The 14,967-nt window shown below is 44.5% G+C and overlaps 1 protein-coding gene across 4 annotated transcripts in view; it reads left to right on the top strand.

Annotated features, from left to right (window-relative positions):
• LRCH1 (leucine rich repeats and calponin homology domain containing 1) overlaps window positions 1-14,458 on the top strand; it is a 211,699-nt gene extending 197,241 nt beyond the window's left edge. For 2 of the 4 annotated variants that reach the window (XM_051832282.2, XM_051832281.2), the window contains one exon: window positions 11,949-14,458. In XM_051832282.2, coding sequence (XP_051688242.1) covers window positions 11,949-12,059 — 111 coding nt within the window. In that variant the 3' untranslated portion in view covers window positions 12,060-14,458. Of the gene's footprint in view, window positions 1-1,934; window positions 3,759-11,948 lie in introns of those variants that run through there. The other 2 variants (XM_070048799.1, XM_070048800.1) reach the window with 1 other exon arrangement.
• Window positions 14,459-14,967: the final 509 nt, after the last annotated feature.

A 14,967-nucleotide genomic window follows, 5' to 3' on the forward strand; every position in this document is an offset into this window, starting at 1 on the left:
CAGGACCTCAATTAGCTGAGCTGTCACTGCCGCCTCCAAAGGAACACAGTAGCAGGAAACTTGAGGCAGCAGCCAGAGGCGAGTGTTCAACTCATGCACTCCATATGGGATGCAGGTGTCTTACCCACGGGGCACATGCCTGCCCCCATGAGTCAGTTTAAACCTACACCACCGGGTGTGACTCTAGGCCTCACCCGATTAAGGCCCGAATCTGGACATCGTGCGGTTGAGTCCTGATAGGAGAATGGTGTGTGTTGCCTGCCTACTGAGTCCACTGAAACTGCACAGACACTCCCACTCCAGACCCTGGCTGTGTTTCAGGGGAGCAGTCCAGCCTGTTTCCACAGGCTTCGGGGAAGTGTGGTGAAATGCTGGCTACAGACGGAAGGGTGTGCTTGTAATCTGGAAACACCACTTGTGTGACAATCCCCATTCGCATCCAAGCCTCGTTCTTAGGTCTACTTTGCTCAGAGTTCACTGGCAAAAACAACATTGCAATAGAAACTGCTCATTGCAATAGGAACTTCTTTTCTGAGATGTTTCCCTACCTGCTAATCCTTAACCAGCACCTGTCTCCCAGGGAAATCCAATCTGTGTGTAGCTGATTTATTTCTTAAGACACTCAACAGTCGTAGCTCCAAATCCACTGAGAAAAGATGCAAATCTGGACAGCTACAGCACGGCTCATTAATTGATCTTTAAAAATCTCTTATGGACATCCCTACCTTCATGAATGAAATCATTAGGATGTTATTAATCTTATTCAAACCACCCAGTGTTGTCCAATTCCTCCTTATTAAAGGACATCAAGCTAACTTCACTGGGCACAAAACAAAAGCTCGGCTTTAGAATCACCTTTCGGTCGCTCTGTGGTTTGTGTCTCCTCAGCGATGAGGCTAAACTAAAGGATTCTGTTGTAGCAAAGTATGAAAAAATATATTTTACCTCTATATATTTTTTAAATGCTTTGCCTAATTAGAGATAAAGCTGTGTTCGTGAAATACATCACAAATATTTTCAAGTCTTGTTGAATTTGGAAGCAAACTTAACTGCCTACCAGTTATAATTGCTGTTAATTTTCAGTGTGGTCATTTCTGGTTCAGACATTCGGTATCTCAGAAAACTGCTTCCTGGCAGCAGTAAGCTGTTGAAGAACAACTCATCTGATTTTTGCATCTTGTTGATAAAGTAGATACTCCACCTCCTCCTATGGTGACTATCAAGGAGACCAGACACGGAAGTCCCCCACTATCTTCTTAAGTGGTGAAGGAATCCATTGGCTAACCCTGTGTGGGGATGGCCTTGTATTTTAACTGCACATCCAAGAACCTCTGCTGGACTTTCGGTTTATGTGTAGTTTTCAAAATATGAAATCAAATGTATTTTTGGAACATAATTAGTACTCATGTTCCCCAGAGTTTGTTGACAATTCCAAATTGAAAATTAATTAGATGTATGTGTCAGCTTTCAAAGAGAAATACTTTATATTGATTCTATATATACCATGGTAAAACATGTACCAAAAAGAGGAGAAGTAAGGATTAATCTTTATATTTTCCCCCTTAAGGTCAAGTCATAAATGTTTTAAGTGAAAAAGCTCTTATTTTTATGGTTAGCACATAATACCACTTGAAAGGAAAACTGTTTGAATGCCGGAATGCGTATAAAATGTAGAATATGCCATTCCTCAATACTGAGATTCTGGGGGAAGGATTTCTTTGACCTGTTGGCCTAAAACACCTCGGGCATTCTACTTTGCTTTTGTAATGGGTTTGAAATCTTTGATGGTGGAAAGGGTTTTACCTGCTTGAAATAAAGGGTTCCTCCTGCTATGTGCTAGTAACCAAAAATGTGTGCTTCTTTGCACTGTTCTTCCGTGTATTTTTAATTGTATGCACTGTCTCTTTCTGTTCTAACGGCTGCCCTCGGAATAGGCTGACCTCTGCTCTCCGGGTGACATCCTGCAGTTGGATTTTCGTCACATTCGAAAGACTGTTGACACTCTGCTGGCACTCGGGGAGAAACCCCCACAATCAACTTCTGCCCTCCGCACCAGGGACCTTATAGGCTTCTGTCTTGTCCATCTTCTCTTTATAGTGCTGGTCTATATCACTTACCGCTGGAATGCTCTGTCCGCCTAACGTCTGCATGCGCATCCCAACGCTCTGCTCTGGCACCCTGGCCCCGGCCCAGGGTCCTTCCTCCATTTGAGCCTTTTGCCTTGCAAAGTCCATTCCTGCCATCTCTGCCGGACGTTTACAGATCCGATTTCCTAGAAGCACAAACCCTGTAGACTGCGGTTCTCATTCAATACTTTCTCTCCTTTACTGAAAAGCAACGGTGACAGCAAAGTGCCCCCCCCCCTTGCTGGGGCCCCCTGCCTGACATGGTGCCAGCAGCAGTGTCCCCCAGGCCCCCGCTCTCTCCCAGGGAGCTGCTGCTGCCTGCAGTTGAGGGTGGGGGGCTCCAGGTCTGGGACAGACAGGATTTCGCATGGGGTAGTCTGTCCTTGCTGTCGGGATTTGACTCCAATCATAATGCAGCACCGGGCTGTAGTGGGGCCACTGGGCACAGGAGACAGAAAATCCATATTTTAGCCCAGTTTGGTCTGTAGACTCCTTTAATAATGCCGCTGTTGACCAAGTTGAAAACTGCTACTTTAGAAGGACCGCGTTGCTAGCTTTAGTTGGATTCCCCAAGGCGTCCTGTAAAGGCGACCCCGAGGGGCACCTGGAAAGGTCGCCGCCCACTTCAGCCGGTGCGGGAGGGGCTCTTCAGGGAAGGAGGCGCCGCTGCTGCTGCTAGAGCGCCACCTGGAGGATTGGTTTACGCACAACTTTTTCATGACATTTTACTACTCAATCCTTGTTAGACCTACTGTGCGGCTTCCCGGAAGGGATTTCTATTTTTGAATAATGTAATGAATTATTTTGCTTTTTTGCTACATCGCATAATAACTGCAAGTCCAGAATGTGATGGATTTGACTGCATTCATTTTATATATATAATATAATTATATATATATATAAAAGCCATGAGTCATGCAACATTCCTGGTCCTGGGGCTTGGGTCACGGTCAGGAGCCAATAATAAGATTGGTCTTGCAGTGTCCATTTAACTTGGATCCCAGTGACATTAAGTAACAAACCGCTTTATTTTTAAATCAGCTTAGAGGATTAGATATCAACTATTTGTGTTTTTAGAGCAATGTAATCAGTTTGTAAGTAAAAGGAAAACTATATTAGAGTCTTATCTAGGCCAAGATATTTCTGAATTCCGGGATGGCCCTCTCCAAGGTCAAGCCAGTCTCTTCTATGCTTTATTTTACATCCTGTTTGCCAAATGCTGTTTCTTAGGCTGGGATATGATGAAGTTAACTTCCTTAAGATAAATGTCTTAGTTTAATGAGATGACAGCAGTCCTCATACATGGCTACTACAAAGATAATCTTATTTTTCTCAATAATTTCATTAACGCAAGGGATGGGAAATATGGAAAGCCCAGTAGTTAGAAGAATATATTTATGAAGACTCCTTGCTGCTAAATCAGATCAGATTTTTCTAACTGAAAACTGTCTTTTCCATGATACTACCTTGAATTATCTGAGCTTTTTCCTCCTGGCTTTGTGTTGCTTGGTAAAATACAGGGTATGTGGAAGTTATTTAACCTCAATTGTGTATGAATAACCCACAGATGTACTGAATTGCGTTTGGTGCTATCTTGTACTCTTGTAACACAATAAAATCCCTTTGCACAACGATGAATGAGCGCCCTGAGCCATAAGTTGCTTAATAAACATCATTTGGGTGATTATTCCAAGTCCTTGTGAACCCATGGACATGTCTGTGCACACACACCCAGCGTGGCTCTCAGCATCTCCGCCCCGCTCTGCAGCGCCTTGAGGCTTCTGTTTTAATGGTCACCAGTGTTGATCGGCTTCCCCCTTTACTGGGGAGAGGGGGGAGGGGAAAAGAGAAAACTTACAGGATTGCCATTTGAAGGAAAATACTACCAGTAAGAACTGAGTGGAACAATCAGGTAAAATCTCAGGATGGAGGGCCGGCGCCGTGGCTCAATAGGCTAATCCTCCACCTTGCGGCGCTGGCACACTGGGTTCTAGTCCCGGTCGGGGCGCCGGATTCTGTCCTGGTTGCCCCTCTTCCAGGCCAGCTCTCTGCTATGGCCAGGGAGTGCAGTGGAGGATGGCCCAGGTGCTTGGGCCCTGCACCCCATGGGAGACCAGGAAAAGCACCTGGATCCTGGCTCCTGCCATCGGATCAGCGCGGTGCGCCGGCTGCAGCGGCGGCCATTGGAGGGTGAACCAACAGCAAAGGAAGACCTTTCTCTCTCTGTCTCTCTCTCTCACTGTCCACTCTGCCTGTCAAAAAAAAAAAAAAAATCTCAGGATGTAATGGATAGAGTTCTCTAGCTGTTTTAATATTTCAATTCATCCAAATTTAATATTCAATTCATCCAAAGTATGCTTTTGGATATGCTTACATTTTTATGTCATTAATCCATTTGTCCCCTAATGTGCTACACTTTGTGGGATTTATTGAGTGAAACTTTTTGATTCAGAAATTCAGTGTCTTGCAGAACACAATTAATTTAGTCCTTTGGGCAAAACTGTGAATGAACTTCCTTGTCCATTGCCACTGTTAATTTCTATTCAGAATTATTGGACCTCTCTGTGGCTCTTCTCCAAGGTACCCACGCACAAGATAGCAACTGCTGTGCCAGCCTGACACGTGCCTGCTCTTGCGGCTTTCCTGAGGACACCTGTGGTCGGGGAGGTGATCGGGGATCCAGTTTGTGTGGCTTATTGTGCATACTGAGTCTCCTCTTCCTAGAAAAGGTCACTTCCTTCCAACGCCTGATAAAGAGAACCAAGTGTGCATTTATAGTCTCCTTTAGAAAGTGCCATTTGCGGTTTTTCTCCAGTTACCCCAATTAGTGGCAACTCTCAGTGTCAAGATTTCCAGAATTTGTGACAACTAATTAATTTCTAATAGTGCTTTCGAGTTAGGGCTGTCTGATGGGTATGCACTTCCTTCTCCTTGTCCTTAAGAGAGACGCTTAGGAAACAGGGCTGTGGGAAGGGGCTCTGCAGAAACCCCAGAGCAGGCACATCGTCAACGGCAGTAGGTAAATAAAGGCACTGGATTCCCCAGTGCTGTTTGTTTCTGAGAAAGTAAATTTAGTATGTGATGGCTTCGGTTGTCTCAGCAATCACATCAGTCTCAGAAGGAGTCCCGTGGGCAAAGGGACTTTGAGCTAAGCAGAAGGTAGGGATGAGCCATTGAAATTTCAGGAGGCTGAAGGTGGTTTAGGATTAGAGGCAAAGTATTTTAATATGATTTTGTTTCAGAATATTTAGTTTTTAAAATTAGGCTTCAGATTTCAAAATCAGTTCTCAATTTAAAAAGAATCCATGTTTCATGTAGAATGTGCAGTTTTTTCCTTCTATCAAGGTCCTGTACTTTGACTTCTTACTGTAGATTTGTTGGTTCTTGTGTTCATTCTTTCATTCATTCCTCAGATATTGAATGGGCCCTCTTTTTTTTTTTTTTTAATGTGTTTATTTACTTGAAAGGTAGAGTTACAGAGAGAGAGAGATTCCATCTGCTGGTTCACTCCCCAGATGCTGCCATTGTCACGGCTGGGCCAGGCCAAAGCCAGGAGCCTGGAACTCCATATGGGTCTCTAACATGGGTAACAAGGGCCCAAGCACTTGGGCTGTCTTCCACCACTTTACCAGGTGCATTAGCAGGGATCTGGATCGTAAGTGGAGCAACCAGGACTCAGCAGCTTAACCCACTGCACCATAACACCAACCCCTGAATGGGCCCCATAGAAGACCTTAGTGATTAAAAAGTGATCATGATCCATGACCCAACCTCATAAAGCTTACAGTCTATGCTATGGGTCAGAAAGCTTTTGCTATCGAGGCCTAGATAGTAAATATTTTACTTTGAGGGCCATACAGTCTCTGTTGAACTACTTAACTCTGCCTTTGTAGCCTAATGCAGACATAGACGACACAACGTGAACCTTTATTTTCAAAAACAGGCAGTGCTTTCGGTTAGAAGGCTTTAGTTTGCAGACCCTTGATGTAGTGAATCCTTCAGTAAAGAAACGGGAATTCAGCTGATGAGAACCCAAGATAAAGCAGGTAGAGGGTTCTGTGAAATGCGTGGAAGGAGCACTGGACCGTGATGGGGCCTGGGGAACCAGGAAGGCTTCCTGGGATGGTGACATTTCCACTAAGGCTTAGATGGGATGGTGCAATAGCCACGTGAAGAGGGAGATGAGTGAGGGGGCAATGTGGGGTAGAGGGAGCGTGCACAAGGTGTTTTATGGAAATGAGGGACTAGACGGTAGAAAGGCTGCAAAGCAGAGAATCAGGAGTGACAAGAAGCCCTCTCAGTGGCCAGAGGTTGACATTTTCTCTATTTAGCATAGGAAGAAACCAAGGTCGCTGGGTGAAAGAGCTGGAATGTTAAAATAATACACAGTCAGCTCTGTTTTCTACTTTTAAAGATCTATTTATTTATAGGAAAGGCAGGGTAACAGAGAGAGAAATAGAGGGAGAGACAGAAAGAGAGATCTTCCGTTCATTGGTTCACTTCCCAAATGGCCACAGCAGCCAGACCGAAGCCAGGGGCTTCTTCCGGGTCTCCCACATAGGTGCAGGGGCCCGAGTACTTGGGCCATCTTCCACCACTTTCCCAGGCGCATTAGCAGGGAGCGGGATCAGAAGTGGAGCAGCCGGGACTTGAACCTGTGCTCAGCCGGGACTTGAACCTGTGCTCATGTGAGATCCCAGCACCGAAGATGATGGCTTTACCCACTATGCCACAGCGCCGGCTCCCAACAGTTTTGTTTTAAGGCTTAAGTTAGCTCTAGGTCTTGATATTGAAGAAACAATTTGAACAGAATATGCTGGTGTGAGTGATTTCATTTTAGTCTAGTGGCTGAACTAAGAGTACGTGTGTGGCTCTTTAAGAGCATAAGAAACTTAGGGAAGGGGGGAGCCAGGCAATGACAGCAATTCAGTCACCTGCTGTGGGGTCCTTTCTGCTGGGAGGGGATATGTATCATTCACTACAAAAAGAAGCCAAACTATCTGAGTGGCAAAGCTAAGACCACTCACTGAGTTGAGGGTTCTCTAGTCCCCGTGACATTGAAATTGTTGGGACTTGCCATCAAAGAACTCCAGGGGCCCTTGGAACCTTTCTTGGATCAGACTAGTGTGCTCACTGACTGATTCAGGACCTTATGATATCCTAGAAAGAGCCCCAACTCCACGATCAGACCCAGGTGGAGGATTTCCCAGCTGGGTAACGTTCGCAAAGTTACCTGAACTCTGTTTTTGCCTCTGCAAAGTGGAGATATTCATGCTTACCTGGCAGGATTGTCGTGAAGAAATATACCCAGTGCAAACCTGTAACGTTGGTGCCAGGCATGGAGGAAGTGCCTGAGAATTCTCTCAAAGTTGTTTAGCTTTTGGTTTCTATGGCTTGCCTGCCTTTTCCAGGCTTGTTTGCTGTGGCTCAGAAGTGGAGTAATTGCCACTAATCAACTCCACCATCGGAGAAGTAACAGATGCATGTTTTTTCCCAGCAGGGGTCAGAAACATTATTTTTATGCAGGATGCTACTTCGTGTCTCCATTATGTAGAAGCAGCAGCCCACGGGTATAGGGAATCACATTCTCAACCCAAAACCTCTAAGATCCTATGACCTGGCAGCTTCAGGTCATCAAAGTGAACATGAATGCCCAGTTCTGTCTGCTTTGGTCCCCTGTGTACCAGGCATGCCCTGGAAGGGCCAGCTCACCTGCTCTCCTGTCGGTCCTCGACCTTCTCCATTCCAGGGTCTAACCTCACTGCAGGGTTGCCCTCCCGCTGCGGGACGTGTGGTCGTAGGATTGGTATGGGGCAGATGGCCCTCTGGCCACTCTGATATTCCTGCCTCATTTCTGGCAAGTCCTCCTGGGGCTTCCTTCTAGGGAGCACCTTGACTTAGACTTCCCGTGAGTCTTCCTGCCAGTCCTGGGATAAAATAGCCAGAAGTGCTGTGTGTCTCTAAGGTTTCTGTTTCCTCATGCTGGTCCTCTTAGGAGCCTCAGCCCCATCAAAGTAAACTGGGGGCACCTCCATGTTTATTCAGGGAATCTAAGTGAAGAGGGAAAGCTGGGAAGGATGGAAAGAGGCCTTTGTATGTCTTCTAGGGTACAGACGTCCCCCAATTTATGATGGTCCGACTTAACAATTCTTCAACTTTATCATGCTCCAAGCCACACCCCTTCACCCATTCTGTTTTCCACTTTCAGTATCGTGGTCAATAAATTACATGACATGCTCAGCACTTTCTCATGTGTGAGATCTTGCACAACTGTAGGCCAATGTAAGTGTACTGAGCACATTAAAGGAGGGTGGGGCTACGCTGTGGTGCGCCTAGGGTTAGATGTTTAGCAGGACGTAGCCCCATCCATGCTAGGTTGAGAAGCATCTCTGCTCCCCATTACTGGCTATAAATGTAGGTGGAAGGGAGCATTTGGACCCTGCACTAGCTTAGGAGTGCAGAGACCAGGAAGGTGAGAGATGCTCACTGGAAAAGTACAGGCCTGGGCCACCTTAACCTAAGTCTGTGAAGTATCCAAGTGTCCTACTGGTAGGAGGCAGAGGCCTTAATACCTTCACATTCCTGTCTCTGTACCTCCGAACCCTCCCCTCCCTTGACCTCTAGCATGGAACTCCGCAGATCACTGGAAGTAGTGCTCACTGATTGCACTGGACCCATTTCTTTTTTTTTTTTTTTAAGGATTTATTTATTTATTTATTTATTTGAAAGAGTTATAGAGAGAGGAGAGGCAGAGAGAAAGAGAGAGAGGTCTTCCACCCACTGGTTCACTCCCCAGTTGGCTGTAATGGCTGGAGCTGCACCAATCTGAAGCTAGTAGTCAGGAGCTTCTTCCAGGTCTCCCATGCGGGTGCTGGGGCCCAAGGACCTGGGCTGTCCTCCACTGCTTTCCCAGGCCATAGCAGAGAGCTGGATTGGAAGTGGAGCAGCCGGGTCTCGAACCGGTACCAATATGGGATGCTGGGGCTTCAGACCAGGGCGTTAACCTGCTGTGCCACAGTGCTGGCCCCAAGGGACTGGACCCATTTCTAACTGGAGGAGACAGACTGTGCCCCAGTCGTCCAATCAGGACTCAGGCTAGGATACCATGTCCCATAAAAGCCTTGCTGTACAGAGATCAGGCTCTGTGGGAATATTCAGGCACATCTGAGAATAAAGATGAGTAAACACTGAGATTCAGAAGTGAGATGTCTTGCCCTGCTGCCTTGGGCAAATCTGTCACTTGAAAGTTTCTGTTCGTGTTCTTTTCCCAGTGTTCCAGTGAACTCTTCGTGTTTTTGTTATTGGTTTATTGAGCTTACATGTCAGATAAAACCGTTTGTAATTTGATGTAAATACCTTTTACAGTTTATTGTTTATCTTTTCATTAGTTTGAGAAGTTTTGACACAGGGAAACTTGCTATTTTTAGACAATTACTTTGATCTTTTCCTTGGTGATTTTTTTTCTATTGCTTTTTTAGTTTGGAAAACTTCTCCCTTTTATTTGTTAGAGAAGATATTAAATATTCGTCTGTTTTGCTGGGAGAGATTTTTTGTTCAGACAGTTAACTCTTTGATTCATTTTGAATTGACTTTAGTATAGGTGTGAACGGAAGACCTGTTCTCCCCAGGTAATGTCTGGTGTACCAGGAGCTTCACTGTGCCTAGCCGTCATTTATCATTTCCTGCCAAGACAGATGTCAGCTTGAGTGACACGGAAGCCATCAGAATGAGGACGCTAAGTCCCTGCTCTGTGGCATCAGCCTTGGCAGTGAAATGCCAGGGAGAGCAGGGGCAGATGGTGTCAGGAAGAGTGGGCACTGGCATCTGGCTGCAGGCATCCCCTCACTGTGCCACCACGCATCCTGATCTGGCCTCTGGATCCCAACTCAGACGGAAGCCCCTCCTCTCGCACGCTGATCTGTGTCTGCTAAATTGGCAAGCATTATCAACTTGCATGCCTGTCTCATCTGCCATTGACAAAACCATTCTAATTCAGAACACAGCAGCTACGTGAAATCAAGGTTAAAATTGTAATTTGAAGAATTAGCTGTCTTATGGTGACATGTGGCCATTTCCCCCCGCTTGGGGTCCACGTCTGAAATGCTATGAACTCATCATAGAGGAGGACTAATCAGGAGGAAGGATGGGAGGATGGTGAGAGGGTAGGACTCACCAGCACTTTGAGACAGTGGGACAAGTTATTGCAAATGCCACACAGCGTCCTTTGAAGACCCTTTTAAGCACAGAGTGCCTGTATGGGTGACGATTTGTGGAGAGTCCTGAACTGGGGCAGCAGGAAGATCTGGTTCCACTGGCATGAGTCGCGGCGACAGAAGCAGCCATGTGCAGAGCGCTCTGGTCCTCTTATGAAAACAGTGCTGTTCACTGATGCAGCCTTTAAGAAGAAGGAAATTCTGTCGTTTGCAGCAATATCAATGGACCCAGAGGACATTATATTAAGTGAAATTAGCTGGGTGCAGGAAGACGAACGCTGCATGAACTCCCTCATATGATGAGTCTAAAAGTTTAATTCTCCAGAAGCAAAGAGTCTATTAGCAGGAGCTGAGTAGGGTGAGAGAATAGGGAGATTTAGACAATGGGTAAGGCATGGAGAAATTCAGCTGGACAGGAGAACCATGTTCAAGATGTTTATGGTGACTACAGTTAATAATGTACACTTGAGACTTGATAAAGTGGATTTGAAGTGTTCTCACCACCCTCACACAAATTAAGTAAGTGAGGAAATGGATATGCTAATTAGGTTGACTGGACCATTCCACAATGTGTATTTCTGGCAAAACACCATTGTGTATACCATGAATACATACTGTTTTTGTTTGTCAATTAAAAATGAAAGAAAAAAAAAACAAGACGCAGTTAACCACTGGGCTGTGGAGAATGTTCTATCACCAGGTAGATTGGGGAGAATATTTGTTATGGACACTTCCCAGCCGAGGGGACACCCTGGGTTCCCATGTGTGACATCAGACCAGGGCCAGATGCCAAAGTTGTGGTACTATTTTGTCATGTTATTCAGTAAACTGTTCTGGGGAGCATGCGAGCTTCTATACACAAGAAGGGATTATGATAGAAGTGAGTATAATAGAAGTAATTATGCTAGAAGTGATTATTATATACAAAGTGGTGATTATTTTCCTTGAGTAATAGGTGCAGGGCACATCCCAAGAGCAGATGTGATACATGAGAAAGTAGTAGCACATTTGTGACTGACAGTTTCATGAAAGAGCCTTAAAAGAGAGACAGTTGAAGGCTGTGGTTAAAATTATTTATTTGTAAGTCTCTGTGTAAGCCATGAAGAAAGAATGCCGACTCACCAACATGCCTGCCTTCCAGAGATCACAGGCAGTAGGACAAACTGACCAGGGTCAGGGTCTGTGGTCAGTGTAACAGTATGTGGTCTGTATACACAGCACTTGAGATCCTTTAAAATATGAGAGATGCCCTCTACAGTTTTGCCTGATAAGAATAGAAGCTATTATATGGATGTGTGTCTCCCTACAGACTCTGTGTAGCTCAGTTATTTCACGTAGAGGTTTCGTAAATGTTTAGATCCTTTGCAGATTTCAGGGTGATCAGGAGCCTTCCAGGAACAAGTCTCATCTGCAAAAAAAAATCGTCATTTTTCTGTGCCAACACAGAAATGCCTTTACAGTGAGTTAGAAGCAAGGCAAGGAGCACAGACAGAGGTGAAGCCGCTGGCACAGGCCAGCGCTCGACTTAACTCCCAGCCGTGATGTAGCGGAGCTTGGCCATTCGAGTCTGATCATCTGCCAACTGATGTTTTGTTCTTCTTCCTTTTAGGAGAAATTATGTCTCCCCCATCACATCCTTGAAGAGAAAGGCCTGGTCAAAGTGGGCATGACCGTGCAGGCGTTGCTAGACGTCACTGTCGCGAAGGCTCTATTCACATGAAGCCAGCCCCTCTCTCTCCTTTGGGGTCACTCGGACTGTGCTCCATCAGGGATCCTGAACTCTCTTCCCGGCACCTAGTCCACCCTCTCTCCCACTCACTGCCTGTCACTCCCCAACTCTGTTGCGTTGAAAAGGTTTTCAGAGGATTTTCCGCTTGGCAGAGCTGACCTTGGACGCGACGACTTGACAGGTACTTTTATCTCGAGCACGGTGGGAGAGCTGGTGAAGAGCTGAGCGCCGCATCAATGCCTTTACAACCTCCGTATCCCTTCCACGCTCACCGACTGCCATTGCCAGAACGCCAAGCACAACCGTTTTGTAGCAAGACGTGTTTGTTTCGTTACAACCAAACTCATGATGTGTTTAGCGGGGGGAGGGGGGGGCACAATCAGGTTTCTCACCACCAAATTTTTCAAGAAGTTTCTTGAGACCATTGCCTTTTAAAAAACTATTTTCGACATACAAAATATTTATATGAATATTATTTATTAGTGAGTTGTTATTCATCCTTTGGATGCAAATTGTAAATTAGGAAACTATTTTATTACTGCTTTTTTGTGGTTAAACACTTTATTTTAATATTATAAATATTGAGTTATTTTCTATCCTCTTTGGTGTGCAGTAGTTCTAGGTCTTGGTAATCACGTTTTCTGGTGTATATGATTCAGAAAAAAAAAGTAAGCAAACAACAGGTGCTTCTGTGACAAAGAACTGTTCTCTGGGGAGGCATTACTTCCACTTTGGTTTGTGGAACATTGTTCTTATTTATACTTCTGCATTCCATCCAGTTTCCTACATTCCAGCAGCCCTTTTGTCCCCTGATATAATAAAACTGACTGAAATCAAGAGAGCACCCCAAAGTTATTTGTAAATAGCTGTGATGGGAAAAAAAAGACACATTAAACTTGAAGATAAAATGTGAACAGTTATTTTTTTGGATTCATACTTCTTTTGCTATGCACAAAACATTCACGTTTTAACACAAAGAATAAGTGTTAGCATATGTGTCTTGAAGTATAATTTTGCACTGTAACATGGGTCATTAGAAAGAGTCTAGCACCAAAGGTAGATAATGAGGGAAGGCATAAGAAAATGGGGAGAATACAAAGTTTATTGTTTAACCAAAAAGTTTTTCAAAGGAAGCTTTGAGTGATCAAAAATTCCTTACGGCACATAGGACGTAGGCCAGAAGACCAGCACTTCTTGTAACTGCCAATTTTAAAAGAAAGGGGACACTTGAGAAGTAGATGTGTTCATTTGATTGTAATCCAGTTGGTGGTTTTCAAAATAGTTTGTAAAATACTGCGAGATTCGCGATCCCTGCTGTGAAACTCCGAGATGAGTTGTCTGTGAGCAGTGGGGCAGCTGTAGGCACAACCATGGCCACAGCAGGCTAAGAGAAGGTTGAGTAAGTGGAGTTTGTGAGTCTGGGTGGCCAAGGAGGGAGCAGGACTAAGAGAAGCATCAGCGAAAGAAAGGAACCCATCCGTGTTGGCCTGATTCACAGATGGCTTCATGTAACCCCCGACGCCAGGCAGGTCCATGCACGCACACTCACGCTGCAGCTCCGGCTAGCCCAGTGGTTCATCTTCCAGAATCCTGTGAATGCTGACCGCATTGCACTTCCACCTCTGTGAAAAGCCATTAGAAGTTTGGGGGCAACAGAAGCCACAGTTTATAAGACAGATGTACAGGTGAATGGAAAAGGAAAGAGCCCAGGAAGAGGGCAGTGTGCACTCGGCACAGACCAACAGGAACCAGCGCAAAGGCTGCTCCCCGCTCTGGGCCAGGGGAGGGGTTTCTGCACGTGGGACTTGGGAGTGGCAGCTAGCAATGATTTCTTATCAAATGTACTGTGCACTTTAACCTAACTTCAAATATATTTTAATATTTTCCTGTACTTCGCAGAAATGTGTTTTGTCAATAGCATGATGATGTAAAGAGGAAAGACTTTTTTGAACAAAGAGCGTATACAATTGAAGCAACACTCAAAGGTCCATTCTATCTGTTGGAATTGAGACTGCTGCACCTTCATGGGCATTCAGAACGCAGGGTCCTGAAATATTTTTTTACATGTATATATGGCAACCTATGAAACTCTGTAATCATTGTTTTGAGAGATTTTTTTCAAAGTTAAAATATTTCTTTTGATATTAATTTTCAGTATTTTTTGAAGTTGGCTGTATAATACAAATGGCTTCAGTATTTTGTAAAAGGGCTTTTTTTCTTTAAAATGCACTTCTTGTATGGCTAAGACATCTTCAAGATCCTTGTACACTGTTTATATGTGCAATAAAATGTGCATGGCTGGCTGACAGTACTCTAAGTGGACAGAATGTATATAGTGCAAATATCTTTCCTTCTATTTAACAGCCATTAAAACTTATAATTTGTACAAATCATCTTTGATTGTTTTACCCATGTGATGCAAAATTGACTTAGATCATACACACACACAAAGATCATAGAATTTCATTGCTGAAACATTGCGGAGGTCATCTAGTGTGTGTGTGTGTGCATGTGTGTGCAATATCTGGAGAGTAAATACATACTTACATATAGCTATCAGAAGAATATATGTGTCTGTGTATAAACACACACACAGCAGTACACCCTTATCTGTGATTTCACTTCCCAAGGCTTCAGTTACCACAGTCAACTGAGGTCCCTAAACTACTAATTTCTGTCTTGTCTTGTTCAACAGAGAGGGGCCACATTCACAAAACTACATTATGATGTTATCATTATTCTATTTTATTGTTTTTCTGTACCTAATTTATAAGTTACATTTTATTGTAAGTATGTATGCCTAGGAAAAACAGTATATACACACACAGCATATATATATGTGTGTGTGTATATATATATATATATATATAGTACTACTCATGGTTTCAGGCATCCCCTG

Source organism: Oryctolagus cuniculus, chromosome 9, assembly GCF_964237555.1.
Source record: "Oryctolagus cuniculus chromosome 9, mOryCun1.1, whole genome shotgun sequence".
Lineage (NCBI taxonomy): Eukaryota > Metazoa > Chordata > Mammalia > Lagomorpha > Leporidae > Oryctolagus > Oryctolagus cuniculus.